The sequence below is a fragment of the Ambystoma mexicanum genome, chromosome 5q (assembly GCF_040938575.1).
Source record: "Ambystoma mexicanum isolate Mex_15411 chromosome 5q, UKY_AmexF1_1, whole genome shotgun sequence".
NCBI classification, from domain to species: Eukaryota; Metazoa; Chordata; class Amphibia; order Caudata; family Ambystomatidae; genus Ambystoma; species Ambystoma mexicanum.
The window spans coordinates 1359180458-1359200223 of NC_090933.1; the positions used below are offsets into that span (position 1 = coordinate 1359180458).

At 43.9% G+C, this 19766-nt stretch overlaps 1 protein-coding gene across 1 annotated transcript in view; it reads right to left on the reverse strand.

Moving 5' to 3' along the window:
• Positions 1–819: 819 nt before the first annotated feature.
• Positions 820–19766, reverse strand: part of LOC138498149 (uncharacterized) — a 46468-nt gene continuing 27521 nt past the window's right edge. The window contains exon 2 of the mRNA XM_069622028.1: positions 820–6119. Within this exon, the coding sequence (XP_069478129.1) occupies positions 5135–6103 (969 nt within the window). The 5' untranslated portion in view covers positions 6104–6119 and the 3' untranslated portion in view covers positions 820–5134. The remainder of the gene's footprint in view (positions 6120–19766) is intronic.

Sequence of the window (19766 nt, forward strand, 5' to 3'; positions counted from 1 at the left end):
TCAGCACTAGAATACAGCAAAGAAGAGAAATACCCCTCCCCCTCAACCCTTCCCGTCCCCCCCCCCAAGGCTATCATCACTAGAATACAGCACGGGAGAGAAATAAACCTCCAGATGCCATCAGCACTAGAATACAGCAAATAAGAGAAATAAACCTCCATTATCCCATCAGCACCAGAATACAGCACAGAATAGAAATATCCCATAGAAGCCAATCAGCACAAGACTACAGCACTGAAGAGAAATAACCCCTCAGATTCCATCAGCACTAGACTACAGCACAGAAGAGAAATAATCCCCAGAAGCCCATCAGCACCAGAATACAGCACAGAAGAGAAATATCCCATAGAAGCCCATCAGCACAAGACTACAGCACTGAAGAGAAATAACCCATCAGAAGCCCATCAGCACCAGAATACAGCCCAGAAGAGAAATAGCCCCTCAGAAGCCCATCAGCACAAGAATACAGCACAGAAGAGAAATAAACTTCCATTATCCCATCAGCACCACCCTCAGGCTGAAGGTTGGTTTACTCCATTTGGTTAAATAAAACTTCACCACCCATGTCTGTGGTTTCTATGGAGGAATCTGGGATCAAGCGGCACAGGAGTAAACTTGCATCTTGTTGGGAAGTATTTTCCTTCTCTGACTGCAGGACGTTGGCTGTTCATGGACATCCATGTGGGAAAGAGCTCTTAATATGGAGTCCTCTCCCATAAAGGAAAGCACTGCGAGATTCTGCAGAAGCACTCTGCTGCGAAAGCAAACACACAAAAAACTCTACCTGTGATATTTCTCGCTGCAACACAAACAAGAGGCTTTCATCTGCTAAAAGGGATTTTACTTCTTTAATTGCGGATATACAAATGTTATGCATTATATGCGTAGTGCAAGATACTCAAGTCTGTCAAAGGTTCTATGTTATTACAACAAAACCTTTATTTTTTTAAACTCTTCAAAAAATGTTGTTTTGATTTTAGGGGTGTCCCCCAACCACCTTCCCTTCCCTCATTTTACATTATTCCCTACCCCCCAACACCCCTTATATACCCTTAACCACTACCCCATATATTTTCAATGAGCTTTCACTATGTCAAATATTGACTACAAGCAGGTCACTATTGCACAAACTCTTTTGGGTTATTTGCAAGTCTACAAAAGGTACAGAGATACAAAGGGTAGTTTGCAGAGATCTGAAGTTGTGCTACGTCGTCAGGTGTGCAATAATACATTAGCTCTGGCTTTTAGGTTCACTTCATATTGCACTCTGGTACGTGTAACCCTGCATTTATAATATGTGCAGGTATGCAAAATGGCAAGTGTTACAAATGCAAGACTTTTACAGTATGATTTAAGAGCTCTGTTTTGGCACATATTTTAAAAAGAGGAGTTTGCATAGAAGGAGGATGCAGGTGAGAAAAGTGGACCATGTTTTTTCTGCATTCTTACCTTTACTAGAGTTTAGAATGGTCATACTCAGCAGTTACTTTACATGAATTCCACTGTTCTGTGTCAGAGGAGGAAACATGCACATGCTGACATTCTGCCTGGGACAGCTCTTTCTTTGCCAGAAGAGGAAACATGTACATTCTGAAATTCTGCCAGGGACAGCTCTTTCTTTGGCAGAAGAGGAAACATGCACATGCTGACATTCTGCCAGGGACAGCTCTTTCTTTGCCAGAAGAGGAAACATGCACATGCTGAAATTCTGACAGTGGTAGCTCTTTCTTTGGCAGAGGAGGAAACATGCACATGCTGACATTCTGCCTGGGACAGCTCTTTCTTTGCCAGAAGAGGAAACATGCACATGCTGAAATTCCGACAGTGGTAGCTCTTTCTTTGGCAGAGGAGGAAACATGCACATTCTGAAATTCTGCCAGGGACAGCTCTTTCTTTGCCAGAAGAGGAAACATGCACATGCTGAAATTCTGACAGTGGTAGCTCTTTCTTTGCCAGAAGAGGAAACATGCGCATGCTTAAATTCTGCCAGGGGCAGCTCTTTCTTTGCCAGAAGAGGAAACATGCACATTCTGAAATTCTGTCAAGGCCAGCTCTTTCTTTCCCAGAAGAGGAAACATGCACATGCTGAAATTCTGCCAGCGGGAGCTCCTTCTTTGCCAGAAGGGGACACATGCACATGCTGAAATTCTGCCAGGGGGAGCTCTTTCTTTGCCAGAAGAGGAAACATGCACATGCTGAAATTCGGCCAGGGGCAGCTCTTTCTTTGCCAGAAGAGGAAACATGCACATTCTGAAATTCTGTGAAGGCCAGCTCTTTCTTTGCCAGAAGAGGAAACATGCACATGCTGAAATTCGGCCAGCGGGAGCTCCTTCTTTGCCAGAAGAGGACACATGCACATGCTGAAATTCTGCCAGGGGGAGCTCTTTCTTTGCCAGAAGAGGAAACTTGCACATGCTGAAATTCTGCCAGGGGCAGCTCTTTGTTTGCCAGAAGAGGAAACTTGCAAATGTTGAAATTGTGCCAGGGGTAGCACTTTCTTTGCCAGAAGAGCAAACATGTACATGCTGAAATTCTGCCAAGGGTAGCGCTTTCTTTTATTTTTACACACTCGATAAAACGAATACTGTTTAGTTTTGTGATATTCACATATATTATTTAAAATGTTGTAAAGTTACTGGGGTTTACTGAGATCCAGCGAATTGTGTCTTTTAAGTACTTAAAAGTTTGAGTGGTCTACAATAGTTCCAACTTTGGCCTGGTCCATGCCAATAAAACACCCCCAAAAATATATCTCCTTTAGTTGCATGGTCCCCTGCCATAGACCCGCGTGCACAATGTGCAGGTCCAAAACTCCAAAAATAATACATTCAATACTTCCAGAAATAATGTGAGCTTGTGCGTATTCAAGGATTCAAGGCACCAGACGATCAAATGAGTGTCCGTACGTGGGGTGGGGAGGGGGGTGTCTGTGTGTGTGTGTGTGTGTGTGTGTGTTGTGTGTGGGTGTGTGAGATTCTACACAATAAGTGTATGGTTTGCTGAGATGTCAAGGTGACTATAGAAAAACAAAAGGGGTGATGGCTGGAAGTTTTAGAATTAATCTTAACCTCTGGCTAGCTGAGATGTCAAAACTAACAACTATGGGTGGAAAACCAGTGTTACATATACTTTGATATTGATATTTTATTTGTATTGCGCTCATATACAAGAGTTTCAGAACGCGACAAGGCAAGGGAGGGGAACAAGGGAGAACAAAAACAGCAATCTTACTAGGCCCAGTGACATTGAGAACGTGCAAGTGCAAGGGAGAGGGAAGAGGAAAGTGCAGGGGGAGGGGAAGAAGTGGAAAGTGCTGAGCAAAGGAATAAATAAAAACAACAGTGGTAGTGCAGCCAGCAAGTGGCAAGTGCTAGATTTAAGGCACAGACAGGGGGTGTCTGATAAGTGAAGAAAAAGGTGGAGGACTGTAGGGTTACAGATACAGACCCAAGTGCAAGAGTTGTCAGGAGGCAGTGCGGGTGCGTGGCAGGGTGAGCAAGTATCTAGGCCCGAAATCAGAGGGTAACCAGGTGCACGATGCCGGAGCAGAACAGATCAGCAGGGGAGAGGAGGAGCGAAGGCAGAAGCAAAGAGGAAGGTCTTGAGGTGCTTCCGGAACCAGAGATGGTTCTCCTCAAGTTTCAGAGTGGCAGGGAGGCTCACCCAGAGTGAAGCCCCATCTGAAGACAAAGATATACCCCCAGCTCATTTCTTTGAGAAACGACTGACCCTGAGGGAGTTAGAGGTGGAGGAGAGAAGAGCTCGCGAAGGAAGGGATTTACAGAGGGACAGTTGAAGGTATTTTGGACCCAGGCCCCAGAAAGCCTTGTGGACAATGCACAAGGTCTTGAATTTAATCCTTGCAGCCACTGGGAGCCAGTGAAGAGATTTCAGAGCTGGAGAGATACAAGAGATACAGTCTTGCAGTCCTGTTCTTGATGAGTTGCAAAGGGCGGAGAGTAGAAGCAGGAAGATTTAGAAAGAGGCTGTTGCAATAATCCAACCTAGAGAGAACCAGGGTTCGAGAGACAGTGAGCTTCTGGGGGAAGGAGAGGAAGGGCAGAATACCTCTGAGAAGGTGCAGTAGGAAGTTTGACTTTTTAGAGACATTACAGATGTGGGCTGAAAAGGAAAAACGTGGAGTCGAAGATGATCCCGAGGTGCTTAGCCTCGCAGGTGGTCGTAGGCGGAGGGCTAAGGGAGGCGGGCCAGAGAGTGACAGGAAAGGAGGGTGAAGATGTGCCTATGAGGAGGCTCTCTGTTTTGCTGTCATTCAGGCAGAGATCGTTTGGGGTACATCAATCCTGACTAGCAGACAGGCAATCAGAGATGAGAGAAGGAGAAGAGGTGACCGAGGGAAGCCTGAAAATGAGTTGAGCGTCACCAGCGTAGCACTGAAAAGTGGATCAGAAAACAGCAATGGAATGGGCGAGAGATGCTAGGTATTGGTTGAAAAGCCAGGGTGAGAGGTTAGACCTCTGGGGTACACTGGAGATAGACAGGGAGATAGAGGAAAGAAAGGACCCAAGTTGGACCTGGGAGGGTCGATCAGAGATGAAAGAGGTCAGCCAGTCCAGATCTTGATCAGTGGTACCTAGGTTGTCACGGTGACGGTTGAGCAGGATGGTATGGTTGACTGTGTCGTAAGGCAGAAGGGAGATCGGGTAGGATGAGGACAGTGGGGATGTTAGAGTCAAGGTTGAAGAGTAGATCTTCACGGAAGTTCTGGAGAGCAGTTTCCGTGCTTCTAGCAGCTCTAAAGCCAGACTGATGGTTATGGAGACAACCAACAGAAACAGATTGAAGGATAAGCTGTGAGATGGCAAGCTTTTCCAGGAGTTTGCCAAGGAAAGGGGTGATGGAGATCGGCGATAGTGTGCTGGGCAGGAAGGGTCGGCTGTGGGTTTCTTGAGAAGAGGGTGCATAAGAGAGTGCTTCAGAGGACAGGGGAAGGCTCCCGGGGCGAAGGAGGGGTTGCAGAAATCACCCAGGGCAGGAGCAAGGGTGTCAATGTGGTCCTTGATCGTTTTGGAGGAACTGAGAAGAACCTTAGAGAGGTGATATAGTGAGACTGTGTGTATAATGCCAAAATAATGCCATAATTAGGCATGGTGGGCAACACATAGAAACGCCTTCATGAAGTGGCCAGCCTTTGCTCCGCTCGAGGACATGTAGCGCCTCCTGCGGCCACCAGATCATCTACCCACGAGAGCACCATATCCTCATCGCCAGTGTAGATCAGGCGTTCCAGCATGGTGGCAGTGGCCTCCTTAGCTTTCTGGAACTTGTACAAGGAGCCACCCTGCAGCAGCCAGTAGCGTTTGGCATCCTGGTCAACGTAGACTTGGTTGGCGTTCATAGTGTAGATCAGCGCCTTCAGGGCGCTTTCTCTGGCAGTGAGATGAGACGCAGGGATGTGCATGGTCTGGGCTTCAAACAGGGTTTGCATGCACGATACCACGCTCATTTGGATTGAAGCAGCACTCCAGCCATAGATGGCTGCATTGGCATCAATGTAGAGCTCGTCATCAGGAATGTGAGCCACCATTTCAATCTGGATGGCCCTGGTCTGGTCTGGAGGTAGAGGCTGATAATAATCTCTGTATACCCCCATGGTGGGTGTCACTCTCCCGCTGAAGATCAGCTCCTCGAAGCATGTATTCATGTGACAGTCTACAAATTCATCTATGATTTTCTTGAAGAGCTTGAGGACGTTGTTGTTGATGACGTGCTCCCCACGGCTGGATCTCTTGCGTTTTCTGGTCACCTGGTCTGTTCTTGGTGTCTGGTCCACAACCCTGATTGATGCTGGCTTTACCTTCACTCTAACATTAGCGGATATAGCAGTGGCCACTGCAACTGTGCCCGCTTGAACTGCCAGTTTCTTAGCAACCTGCTTGGCAGCCACAGCGCTTGCCACAGACCCAGCGGCATGTGCAACCCCTCCGGTCATCAAGTCCAGGGCTGCCCCCACCACAGTCTGGGCCGCCTTCTCACCTGCTTCCTGAAATTCTCCTTCACAAAGTGCCACCACCGCCTCAACGCCACTCTTCACCGTCCCCACGATGGGGAGGTAATCCAAGACGGAGAGCCAGCCTGACATGGCACTCTGCTGGCAGCTGAAGAGACAAAACACATGCAATTACCAGAGATGAAAGACTTAGCAGTCAGCGTGCGTTGCTCATGTCCTTGTGTATCAAAGAGAAGCCTCTAGGGGCCTCATTCAGCATTTCCAGCACATCCTTCAAATTGCACAGAATATACTGCATCGTTATAATATATGGCAGCCTGCAATACCTGCCTAAAATCCTCTGCACAATGTTCTTATTGCAGGAGAGTTGTATCATCAATGCTGACCTGTAATAAGAAGATTACATCCCTAGTCTTCTGTAATCATTTATTACGGTTTGTTCTGGCCCCACAAAGCTGCTACTTGAGCCAGCACAGAACAGAACTCCAGCTGTCACTGAGGCACTTAATTAAATCATCACACGCTTCCTCTCTTTTAAAATCGAGTGTGTGGCCATGTATTATAAGGAATAAAATACCCCCACCTAAAAAAGGATATTGCAGTCACCTCGGAGTTCTGTGACCTTACACAGGAACTCTGCCTGTACCCTTATTCCCCCAATTGGTCATAGAACCCCTGTGTGACTTGCAATATATTTATAACGTATTTTAGGGTCCTGTTATCCAGTTAGAGCAAAGGTTATCAAAGTGAATGGGGTCCAAATGGGGACTTTAAAGGATGCTTTCTTTTTCTGTACGTGCCTGTCCCATTTTTGATGTACCCCCAAAAGGTCTCACCTTCAACTGATCACATCAGATGCTCTCATCTTTGTATTATATGGTTGGTTGACCTACAACCACTTGAAACCATTTACTTGTGACACTGCTCAATATGTGCACTAACCACCTGAGCAGTTTTGACAATGGACCACAGCTCTAACCATTGCATCCTGTCACACAGCAAGGGATCACAAAAGACAGGAGACATATATGCATGTCTAACAAAGGTCAATTATTCAGTCTGAAGTACAGGGAGGGTTGGAGAAAGGGGAATGAAACAAAGGATAACTCTCCTGGCAAGAACGTGAGGATACAGTGATAACCAAACAAGTGAAAGGCATGTTCAGAGTTCGGCCCCCAATCGCTCCATGAGTCCCAAAGTGATAAAACAGTTTAAGATAAGTGAGAACTCCCCTCCCCGATGCACCAGAGTCACGCAATATAAGACTTTTGAAGACTAGCTCATGCAATTTACCAGGGGGAAGCAGGATTGCATAAAATAGCGGTCAGTTCACTTGCTCTGCAATCTCCAGTTGGTTCCCGCTCGTGTCTTCCTCGCCAAATATTCTATGATCCATCCTTCTGTCCTATGGGCACCCTATTATATTTTCATCTAATCCCATACCTGTTTTGTCAGAGAGAGTGGTTTGTTTTCCACGTGACCAAAATGGTTGGAGGGAGCTTGTTTTTATGAAGAGAAGCTAATTGTGTTGTTATGCTCTCAATTCAAATTCATGTATGCTACCTTCATCAAACTTATATATTTAATGTCTGCATACCAAGGCCAACATTGATATGTTATATGATGAAATTCACATAATTTGTGTTGATTTTACAAGTGTTGCCATTTCTAGCCATTTCCAAGATGACAATATATAATTCTGTTTCATGATTCTGATACAGCTTACTTTTATGTACAACATATAAAAGATCAGATCAATCAAAGCTTGCATGATGATGCAAGGTTTGATTTTGTTTTTGCACATTTACGGCATTATTTTTGTTCCTGTGAATGCATTAGGATTTCTTTTGTGTGTTATTGGAGCAGTTCTCCACAAGAGGGCAGAGATCACACATTGCCTTATCCTATCTAAAGCAATTCATCTTTAGCTGTGCATACCTTCAATGACCTTTAACCTTAACTAATTCAAGGCAGCTGGCTTTTGCCTTACATCTAAGTGCCAGTGCGACCTGAACTGTTAATAGTTCATAGGCTAATGCATATTTGACTTTGATGGATGATATAGTGGTCACTGGTTCTCTTTGAAATTGAAGCTTTGTGTTCATTATAGTTGCCAGAAGTAGATTTATGTAGCTTATCGGCTTTGATGCCTTTTTTTATACAATGACATTTTAAACTCTTGACACCTTTGTCAAAGTAATGACATTGAGACACTGTTTAACTCGTTTGAGGAATATTAAGTATTGGAAACATTAACCTCATATTGGTTGATGAAATTCGGTTATGATGAGATGATAATGAATACAAAGGCTTTTTGGTTACATATATTGGCAGGGAAACCAATCTCTTTGGCACTGGCCTCAACTAATTTTAAAAGAACAATTTCTCCAGACAGAAAATGATAACTATACTAGTTTTAATTTTATATGTAATTTTATATTCGAAGTTCCTGTGTATTTATTAAAACTGCACATGGCACTTTAATTATTTAAAATGTTACGGTGCTATGCAGTATGGGCCTATGTGATCCTCAAAACTGCACTTGGCACTTTACTTGTTAACAATATTAGGGACTCATGCTGTAGCTGTCGTGACCTCAAGTCCGCATGGCCATTGTCGCAGTGTGCGGCTGGACTGGCGACTTCCCTGTACGCTGGGGATACAGCAAAAACACAGCATTCAGCAGCGTACTAAAATCCCCACGATTACCTGGTGTGCAACACTGCAACACATGACTGGGACACGAAGCACGGCAGGCTGTGTTGTTCACTGCTGTGTTTCAACATAAGAAGTTGGCAAGCCATGGATCCAGTGTTCCTAAACCCATACGATGAGCAAGTTCTTTCTGTGTGTATCCTGTTGCCAATCTTTGTTCTTGACCACTTCACAACTTTCTCGGACTGCTTTTGCCTGCTCCTTCACTGATGCAGAACTTTTGATACTGAACTCCCGGTTACTTGATCTCTGCTATTCCCAATTCTTGCTTATCCCCTGATCTGTTTTTGGCTGCTCCATGACCTACAACGCTTTTTGGAACTTTTGCTTCCCTAACTTTGTCTGGAACATTGTTCTCATTATTGGAATTGCATTTGGTTCACTCTGGATTTCTGTGTACTCTGGTGAACACTTTAGACGCGCACTCGTTCTGCCCGGGTATAGTGTCTCTTGTGCGTCCTCGTGCCGTTGGGTCTTGTGGAACTGGACTAATTTCCACCTGGATTGGAGACTGAGTCTGGCACAGTAACATTGGAAAAGGTAAAGAACTATACAAGGTGGAAGGTATTTACTGTAGGTTCGCTGCTTTCATAGCACACTCTCAGGTAGGCTTGGGACTTTGGGAAGGTGCTGTTTCTTCTTGCTGACCGTGCCCTTCCTGCCTTTTCGCTTGAGTCCTTAATCCACCAGTTACTCACATTGTGGTGGACTGTGCTCTCAGGAGGAAAGTCTCTCTATAGTAGGAGGCCTGGTAACCTCATCACATTGCAGGCTATGACGGAGCTCACCTTGTTACAAGGCTTTGAGACAGGACAGTAGCTCTATCAGTCGAGCTGTCCCAATGTATCGGGAAAAACTGCACGTGGCACTTTAAATGTGCTAAGTACTAGATGTGAATGTTGTGTAGTGCCCCGCTAAGATGAAGTATTCTTATTCCTCATCTTTTTAATGGGCTTGTGTGCAATGTCTGTATTGTATTATACATTGTTGTTTATTAATTGTGAAAGTTATAACTTTATATATGGAATGTTTTGTGAAAGGTTTTAATGATAAACTATGTCACAATAAAAGAATACAATGAATGAGCATTTATTTCAAAGTAGTCTAAACAGCTATCTAGCCTGACCATTACATGTAATTATTTTCTAGCTAAATCCCTGTTCCTTGTAATAATGCCCTTCTTTTCCGAGTTGAGGAAGCTGGAATTTAATTTGTTAATTTTCACTAAAGAGAGGAGTAGAAAGTCGTGTTTAGTATAACATCAATCACATTTTTATCTTTACATTTTTGGAAGTTCTCTATTCTACCCTACTCTGTCGACAAGACTACCTACAGAATATGGATGCATGTAACGATTCATTTTTGCATTTTTTACATTTTGTTATTTTTCAAACATTCATACTTTCATTTTAATCATTCATACTTACCTCTTTACGGAGATTGCTTGGTCTGGTCAGAATTTGTGTGATCCGGAGGGGGAACTAATTGCTCTATCTGATGAAAAGCATTTTAAGGGTGGCAGGCTTTCAGCTGGTTCAAAGTGAACAATCTTCAGCATGTTCCCTTTTTGGGATCCTGATCTTACAGGCAACGGAAGATATCTTGTCTATAATCTCATAGGATCCCTTCCAGGTGGCAGGGAATTTTCATTACTTGGCCTGATTTCTTAGGAAATTATTAAAGGTAAACTCTATCATATACCTGGTACTCCTTTTTGGTGGTCTGCAGGTCATAGGTGTTCCTATTGGATTTTCGATTACATTTGAAAACCGAGAACATAAGCAAGTAGGGGGGTTTGCTATTATTTATAAATTGGTACTAATAATGTCACATTTTCCGGCCATCAAATGATGTAGCCTAAGTACTTCAGCTAATGAATCTATGTGGGTCGTATTATGCTTTCGACCTCCAGGCCCTATTAGCCTTTTTCTAGAATAGTTAGAACTGTAACTTGGCTTCGAAGCGTGACAATATTCCAGATTGATGATTCTTGGGGATTTCAATGTTTGGTGTAATGTCCCCACCAACGTTGATTGGCTAAGGCTGAATGAACTAATGGTAGCACATGACCTATTATTATTAATTCCATCAGCTTCTCACAAACGAGGACACTGCCTGGATGTATACCTCTCTAGAGGATAGAACATTTCTCATCATGATAACATGACAGTCTCCTGGTCAGATCATCTAGTTGTGGTATTCTCTATCGCGATTGGTCATGGCAGTTCAGTAAAAGCTGCTCCCATGAATTTGGTCTTATCTCATAGTAAGAAGGCCCTGGATGCCATCACAGGCTCACAATTAACTGCAGAATTACTAACGCTCTCTGGTGATTGTGAATGTGAGCCATTTCGATCAGACAAATATGCCATCACTGAAGAAGTGATGTGATGAAAAAGCTCCCCTGAAAGCAAAAAATAAAAACAAAAATAGCCAATGGTTTTGTAGTTCCTTAAAAGAACTGCAGCAAAAGTATTGTAAAAGAGAAAAGGTTTGGTTGAAAATCAAAGATGAACTCTCGCATCAAAGTGCAAAAAGGAATGTAGAGGAGGAGCCGATTGCCTCTACCGGAAGTCACGCCCCTATTCTTCCGATATGTTGGAAGCTGGAAATTGCGACATGCACAATGCCTGTATTGGTATCTATCCTACAAAGAGTCCTCGAAGCAAGGTATCTGCTACGGAAGCCCTACATGATGTATCCGCGGTCTCTTAGGAGAAGCACCTGAAGAAGTGTGAAGCAGTGAAGGCAGATATGACGCACCAGAAGAGATGCCAAAGAAGAAAGTATATAGACCTTATAGATTCTGGTGACAAAGTAAAGAATTGAGTGACATTTCATGTGCAGAATGAAGATTTCACGAACAAAGAGCACTGAAGAAAATGCAAATCACTTCCTAACTGTACCGATGATGAAACGCAAGTAGACTAAGTATTCATAAAGGCTGGCTATACGTAGTGAATAGACTGCAGACGGTGCCGCCATTATATATATGTGTATAGAATCTATACAAACTAGGACCCCATGAGCAGAAAGGGCTGGAAGTGTGGCGCAACAAAGAAAGACAGCTGGTGATGAAGGAAGAATCGAGAAGGCTTGTCTGGCCCAGTGTCAAGGGTTGAGACAGCCAAGAAACTGGTAATCTATTCAAGAAGATAGAATGAACGTAAGAAGCAAGGCAAGCTCCTGTTTGAGGTGCGATGGAAAAACACTATGACTGCCAAAAGTATTAAATACAAAGAAGGGAGCTCAGACACGGTCTCCTATCACATGGTCAAGATGGAAATAGACTTTGGGCAAGCCAAATCCAGACTGAAGATAAGGATGTGCTCACACTCCCTTTTATTTTCAAGCACAGTGAAACTTACAAGGCCGAGTTCAAAGACTAAGTTGAATGGCAGACAGCAGGAGTGATGATTGATAATGGGTTAGAAGGCATGATCAAGTCAAACCCACAAGCACCTGGGGTACCAGCTTGCGTGCTGCTAGCGATTGCAATATTCCAGAAGGGTATAAGCGTGCCAACCAATTGTAGAGGGCCACTATAGTTTGAGAGCCAATAAAACATTGTTTATTCTATGATTTGCACTAAGGGTGGGTATAAGTTTTCCACCTTATGTTAGAGACCCAATCACAATCCTATCCCCCCACATAAAGTATATCTAGATGTTCCCCTTAAGCCTACCACAATCCCAGTTAGGTTTTTCTTATTTTGCCACGTAGCATGACCTCATTGATGACAAATTTGTGTTATAAATATGTGTTTTTTCTTGTGAAACATTGAGAATGCTTGTGAGACGTCTGATGATGTCTGTTGTAACCTGAATGTTTTAGACAATTGCAAATAAAACAGCTACGGTTTTGCCAAATTCCTGAGTCGGTCTTATTATTGGTGTCAGAGTAAATTCTGCATTCCCATCCATCCCATATATTGCTACCTTGCTTAAAGGGCCTACGGGTTCACGTGGTAGCAGAGGGTGGATGGTTTAAGTCCCATCAAACAGTAGGTCTCCAGCATCTCGGACGATTGGACACCCTCTGCCATTTAGACAGAAGATTGCAAAGTTTCCTGTGGAGACTGGCTGATATGGAAAACCTGCAAGAAGACTGATAGAGGTGGGACGTGCCCCTCTTTGATGAAATCCCTCTTGGTTTCCACAGGCGCTGAGCGTACAGAAGGCAACGGTGGTCGAGTGGAGGAGGAGACGATACCGAAGGTCTTGAGCTGAATAGCGAATGGTGAGTAGATTGAGGGGATTGGCAAAATACAGGGATGGGATTGTGGTGATATAGAAAAGTAATGGGGGTAGTCTAGTATAAACAAAGGTTGTTTAGTATATGACGAGGAGCATGTATACAAAAACGAGGAGCGTTTTGAGAGCCCGGTTTCCTACCTTAAGACAGGTCTAGAAGGAGTCATTTCAAAACCCCAAGGGTGTAAATAGGCGGCACATAAATAAACGACTCAAACTCCAAGCAGAGTAGTTTAAGGGCTAGAGATAAAAGGAGTACCATGGTGTGTAGGAGAAAGGTTGACTAGTTTGTCTGCCTGTCTGTGTATTTTGTAATTGAAAGAAGAAAGGTGTAAATGAGACAAAAAATAAGTTGTATAAAGTTGAAGTAGAGATAAAAAGTTACTTATTTTTCACTCATTGTCGGCACCGACTGAAAAAAGTAGATTGATATAATTGAGAAATAGAGGCTTTGAGCGGCGAAGGTTGGAGCGCGCTCATATTTGTTGTTTTTCTGAAATGTATCTGTACAAATAACGGTAAGTATTGACAGTCAATTGAGACTTGTCACAATGGGAGACATTACTCCACTGATGCATCTGTGCAAGACGCTGCCAAAACACGCGCCTACGCTTAAACAGTATAGTGCAGAATGGGTAAAGGGCATAGCGGATAAAATGTTCATGCCATGTCCACAAGGGGTATTGCTGTAAAAAGCGGTATTGCAACACATGACCACATACGTGCACGCTGCGTACACTGGAAAGAGGTTGTAGAAGAGGTTAGCTATTTTAGAGATTTGGAAGCTGTACCAGGAGGAGAGGGAGGGTCCGTCTCTTGAGGATTGGATGCTTAACCAGTGTAAGGAGGAAGATTCTGAGCCTTCTGCTCCCCTTGCCTTGCTTGAAGTAAAAAGCACTGATATAGAAAGCATAGAATTGTATCCATTAAGGGAACTAAAAGCAGTGACAGGGTATAGTAACCCGATACATGAACCGCCTGATTATAGCAGTGACGATAGTCCAGAAGAGGTTAGAAGAAAGGAAGAAATCTTTAAGGTCTTACAGGACAAAGAGGAGAAGAGTGAACGACCGAATATGTCAACAGAAATAGAACGAGAGATTAAGAGATAGAAAGGAGAGAAGGATAAAGCTGATGAGGTAGCGCTCGTACAGAACAAATGGATGGGAGGACAGATATTGCTCGAGCTCGATGGGCAAAGGGAAGATCAAGACGAGCAGGATAGAAAAGACAGGGAATGAGAAAAGCCATTGAAAGAGGATGAATATAACAAAAAGAGTAGGCAGAGACGAGTACAGATGTATCAGGAAGAACAGCAAAAGAAGGAAGAAAGGGCAGAGGAGCAAAAGAAATATGACAACAGGCAGAGAGCAATCAAAGAATGAGATAGACAATAAAGGAAGAGAAAAGATGAGGAAGTGCAGAAATTAAGGGATAAAAGGATGCAGAGACATAGGGAAGAAGAGCATACAGCGAATGAAAGAAGAGAACAAAAAAGACAAGAAGAGAAAAAAGTTAGATGGGAAGCAAGAAAGTGGAGAGAATTAGATGAAGAAATGGAACGAAAAAGGAGACAGAGGGAACGCAATATTGATCGAATCCATAAAGAGTTAATGGAACCAAGTCCAGTAATATCATGGGACGATATAGAGGAATACCTACCGTTGCAGCGAGCAATGTCAGGGCCAATGAAAGTTATGTTAGATGAGAACTTCGAGATAGAAAGCATCAGAGAAAGGATTGATAAAGTCTATCAGGTTATGAGAGCAAAAGGTGAATCAGGAAGAAGGGAAAAAGAAGATCGAGCTATAGTCGCCCAATCACGAGGCGAAGAAAGAAGCTCACTTGGTTTTGAGCATAGAGCTTTGTCTCTCATCAGACTAACCTAGGACAAGGGTGAAAGGGATGAGAGCCATACTAGATGGGGACTAGATATGTCAGACAAAGAGAGAGAACACTTCCATGGGGAGGAGGGAAGAAGTGCATGTGGTCCCGAGAGATGTCTGTTGACAGACAGGGAAGTACGATGGTCTGATCTAGTGCAGCCTAAGGATAGAACGCCAGTTCCTACAGCATATCCAGAGCGACCGAAAGGACTGCTGCATAGCGAGAAGGGAGAGTCACCACCATATGTGAGCAGGCTGAGGTCATTGCCAGGTAGAAGGTGATCAGGCACCATTGACCCCACTCACTATGGACAGGCAGACGATGAGAGTCGATTGCGGATTTGGGGTTACACAGTTTGTTTTATTGGAGAAAGGAGGGGCCAGCCCACAGTATATTTCATGGCCACAAATGGATAAGGATAATTTTATGGTGTAAACTTCCCAGTTTAACGGCAGGTGCGGGAAAATGGATCTATGAGCTCGAGAAAATGACAAGGGGAAATAGCTTAGCAATAGGGGACATTAAGGGTTTCCTAGCAGCTATTCTTGGGGAAAGGGCTGATGACATTTGGATGAGAGCCGGCTATTTGAGTGTCACGGCACAGAACACAGCGCACAATGTGACGCTGTTTAATGTATGTAGAGCAGAGTTCTGGAGAGCGCTCAGGGTACAGTATCCTGATACGTCAGATATGGGTGCAATTATGGCACGCAAGATGAGAGAAGATGAAGATCCACTTGCTTATATTCAAAGTATTCAGGAACGGTGGACTCTTAAATGAGGGAGCCATGGGGAAAATCAGTAGCAATATTTTACCACATTTTATGTCAGGAATTGCCTGACAGGCAACTCAAGAAGTTAGTGGGAATGGAAGCAAAGCCATGGGCAGAAATACAGTTGACCACAGTGCATCACTGTCGATTGTTGCAAGAGAAAAACAAGAAGGAAGATGCTAGAAAACTGGAGGAAGCCAAGTTAGTTCAGAAGAAATTGCCAAAGTACACCATAGAAAGAATGGTACTGACAAGTGAAGAAGGATGGGGAATGCAGCAAGCAGTGTGTACACTGCAGGCAAATAATAAATGCCAAAAAGATCAAGGAGGGAATGGGTTTATGCCACGAGGCAAAGGAATGGGCAACAGGTGGCAACAATGGTGGCTTTCAGAATAACCAAGGCGGGTTTCAGAATATGCAGAATGATAATCAGAATATACAAGGGGGGCAAATCAGAAGATTCCCTTCTATATGTTGGACATGTGGAATGACAGGGCACATTGCACGAACATGTGTGAGCCAAGGGTTGGGAAAGAATGGGCAATTCTCAAGAGTGGGACAGCTTATCCTACAGCATATAGCTCACAAGTTAGGGAGGGGTTCACCCAAGATCAGACGGTGTATCAAGCAACAGGCAATGCAACCACAGCAAGCACCATTGAATCCGCCTCAAGGGCAGTTACAGCACGCACCCATGCAGATGCAGCAGAATGCAAACATAGGACAACTACTGACAACTAGAGTAGGGAGTGTCACTGTGATGGGAGGAAGTCCTTTCACAGGTACAGGGATATAAGCATGTATCCACAATAGGACAGCTCACAGGGCGGCTTGATGTGTTCAGTACTCTTGGTGACACAAGACCCCTCCAAGAGTAATTGAGGGTTGGGGCAACAATAGGAGGCAAATCTTTTTCTTTTTTAGTAGACACTGGGGCTACTTGTTCATGTGTACAAGAGGGCAAATATCCAATGTCAGGAAATGCTATGAAAGCGCAAGGATTCTCTGGAGCTACAAGTAGAGTTCCTTTTACTGATGAATTACCAGTCTATTGATATGTCTGTTCCATTATTGTATTCAAGGCATACACCGGTTAACATTCTGGGATGAAATTTAATGGCAAAGCTTAACATGACGATTTCTTTTACTGATGAAGGCATAGTGTGTTCTACTCCTGGGATATACTATATGAATGTGGGCGAGTTTATATTGGCATTTACAGGGAAAATGTATCTGCGAGGAATGCCACTGGAGCCAGAGGTTTTTCATTATGGGGTGTGCATTCAGTTGACATGGCTACCCGGATTAGTGGGAAAGATTATGAGAATACCTGATGAGTATTTCTTCAGACCGCAGATGCCTATGGATGAAGAGGGGGGACAGATTATTCCCCTAGAGTTAGATGCAGCCATAGTACGAGGGGAAATGGGCCCTGGACAACAGTGATTGCCACTGGGGAAGGGTACAGATTGACTGACATCACTGACAAGGATATGTTTAAAGATGATCCGTCAGATGATGAGGTGGTACTGGAGATGAGTATTACATCTAGGATTCGGATAGAGAAAAGAGAGATCCCACTGCGAATGGTGGTGGTGCGACAGCATCCAGCATTTTATGATGAAGACTTGGAAAAAGTGCCAAGCGCCTTATGGACTACAGGCCCCTATGAAGTAGGGCTATTGAAAGGGGTGGGAGAGGTTAAGATTAAATTGAAGCCAGAAGCAATTTTACCTTGAGCATAACAGTATCCCATGCAATTCAGTGAATGACTATCCTAGCAGACAGGGGATGAAAGGTAGAAAAATAGAAGTTGCAGTATTGACAAGAAGAGGTGTTGTACATGTCAGTTGATCTCACATGAGGGTAAGAAGGTCACACCTGAAAGAGCTGACGCGATTATGAAAACCACAATACCGCACACAATAAAGCAAATTCAGCAGTTTTTGGGATTATGTAGCTACATCACAGCATGGCTGTTTGATTATAGTTCATAAACGAGACACCTTTTGCAGGCTCTAAAGAAAGAACAGGCGAATAAGGACAAAGTAGAATGGACTGAGGAAATGGGGGAAGGATTTGAAGAGTTGAAAAAAGCAATTTGTACTGCTCCAGTTTTAGGGATTCCCAACTATGCTGAGTAGTTTTTTCTGTTTTCACACACGAATGGGACAGTCATGACAGCAGTGCTTAAATAGAGGACTACATTGGGATACAAACCCCTGGCATATTACAGTGGGATTCTAGACCCAGTTATGAGAGGGCACTTTCCTTGCGAACAATCGCTGGCAGCAGCCGCGTTCGCAATAGAGAAGTCTACCAGTATTGTGAAGGAGTGTTCTATGGCAATGTTTGTTGAGCATGCTTTGTTTGCCATTTCGGAGAAACTTAAGGGTACATTGACATCTCAGAGAGTGTCTGCGTATGAGGTGGTTATATCGAATCCAGCTATCAAAATAGTCAGGTGTAAAATAGTGAACCCTGCCACGTTTGTAGCCAAGCCTGTGGTAAAGGGAGAGCATGTGCATGATTGCTCTAGCTACGAAGAGTTTTATGATGACATCCCGCATGTAAAAGAAAACACGCTGTCAGGAGGAGAGATTCTTTTTATTGATGGGTCTTCAAAAATTGATCAAACTGATGGGGAAAGGTATTCCGGTTAAAAAAAACACAGAGCAAATCGGGAATTTGAAGTGGTAGCAAGTGCAAGACTACGTCTCACTTTTCAGCACAAGCAGCAGAATTGGAGGCGCTGATTGTTGTGCTCGAAAAAAACACGAAGGGCAGGAAGTGACGGTGTACAGTGACTCTGCCTATGTGATGCCAACAGTACACGCAGGGTTTGCATGTTGGAAGAGGAGGGGCTACCTCCGAGTGGATGGCACAACAGTGCAACACACAGCATTATTGGACAGGCTTATTAAGGCACTACACCTCCCTGTAGCCATAGCAATAGATAATGTGTAGCACATACTAAGCAAACTGACTGTATCTCACGCGGAAACGAAGCCGCAGATGTAGAGGCCAAAAGGGTTGCATATTCACCAGATATTTCAAGTTTTGATACTCCAGATGTAAAAGAAAAAGTGGTCATGATTACAATTGTAAATTAAGGGTTTAGTCATTTGTCAAGGACACAGTTGATGGACGTTCAAGGCAGTGCACCACAGGAAGAGCAGAATTGTGGAAGTGGAGGGGGTGTTCTTTATCCCCCTCTGAAGCATTGTGGTGACAGGACAGCACTGGAAAGCGGGTGATGCCTTTAGCCTTGTTAAGGGTAGGGCTTTAACAACTGCACTACCTTGCGCATGTAATTAGGGAATGCCTTGCAGCAGCTATTGCAGCGGACTGGTTCGTACCAAACCTGTTAGAACACGTTGCATTTTATGCAGTAAATTGCATCGTATATCAAAAGTTTACCACTGGGCATACAATGTGAATGATCAGAGGAGTGATTCCTCGACCGAATGGTCCTTTTCACCATTTACATATCCACTATGTTCTTATGCTGCAAGTATGTAGTGCATACAGGTATATGATAGTGTTGGTGTGTCCCTTTTCCAGGTGGATCGAAGCAGGGCTGTGTACACACCCTGATGCCACTTGCACAGCAACGTTTTAGTCTGAGAAGTCTTTCCTAGATGGGGAGTATGTGAGGTGCTGAGATCCGACAATGGGCCCCATTTTGTTAAGGAAGTTTTTGAACGGATAAGCCTATTGTTGAGCATAAAGCATACATTTTCTTCTGCTTATCACCCACAAGCGAGCGAGTTATGTGAGAGACTGAACAGACTCAAAAAAGAGGGAATTGCAAAATTGAAATTGACACTGAAGAAGGGATGGTTGTATTGCCTGCCCCTTGCATTATATGAATTAAGGAATCAGCCTCGGCCAGACCACCAGCTCACACCCCACGAGCTATTGACAGGGAGGTGAATGAGAACGCCTTTGTCTCCTACACCAAGGAGCAGAAGTGATGCCCAGAAGACTGCGGAAATATTAGGAAATGAGTTACATGCTTATTTAACATGTATGACCGCTAGTATCTCTGTCATTTCAGATCAACTCAAGCGTAAGAGGGTCGGTCTCAGGACACAGATGAAGACCATTCAGCAACCCGACCTCAAGAACTATTTCCTGTACCTAAATTATGTGTCGGCGATTCA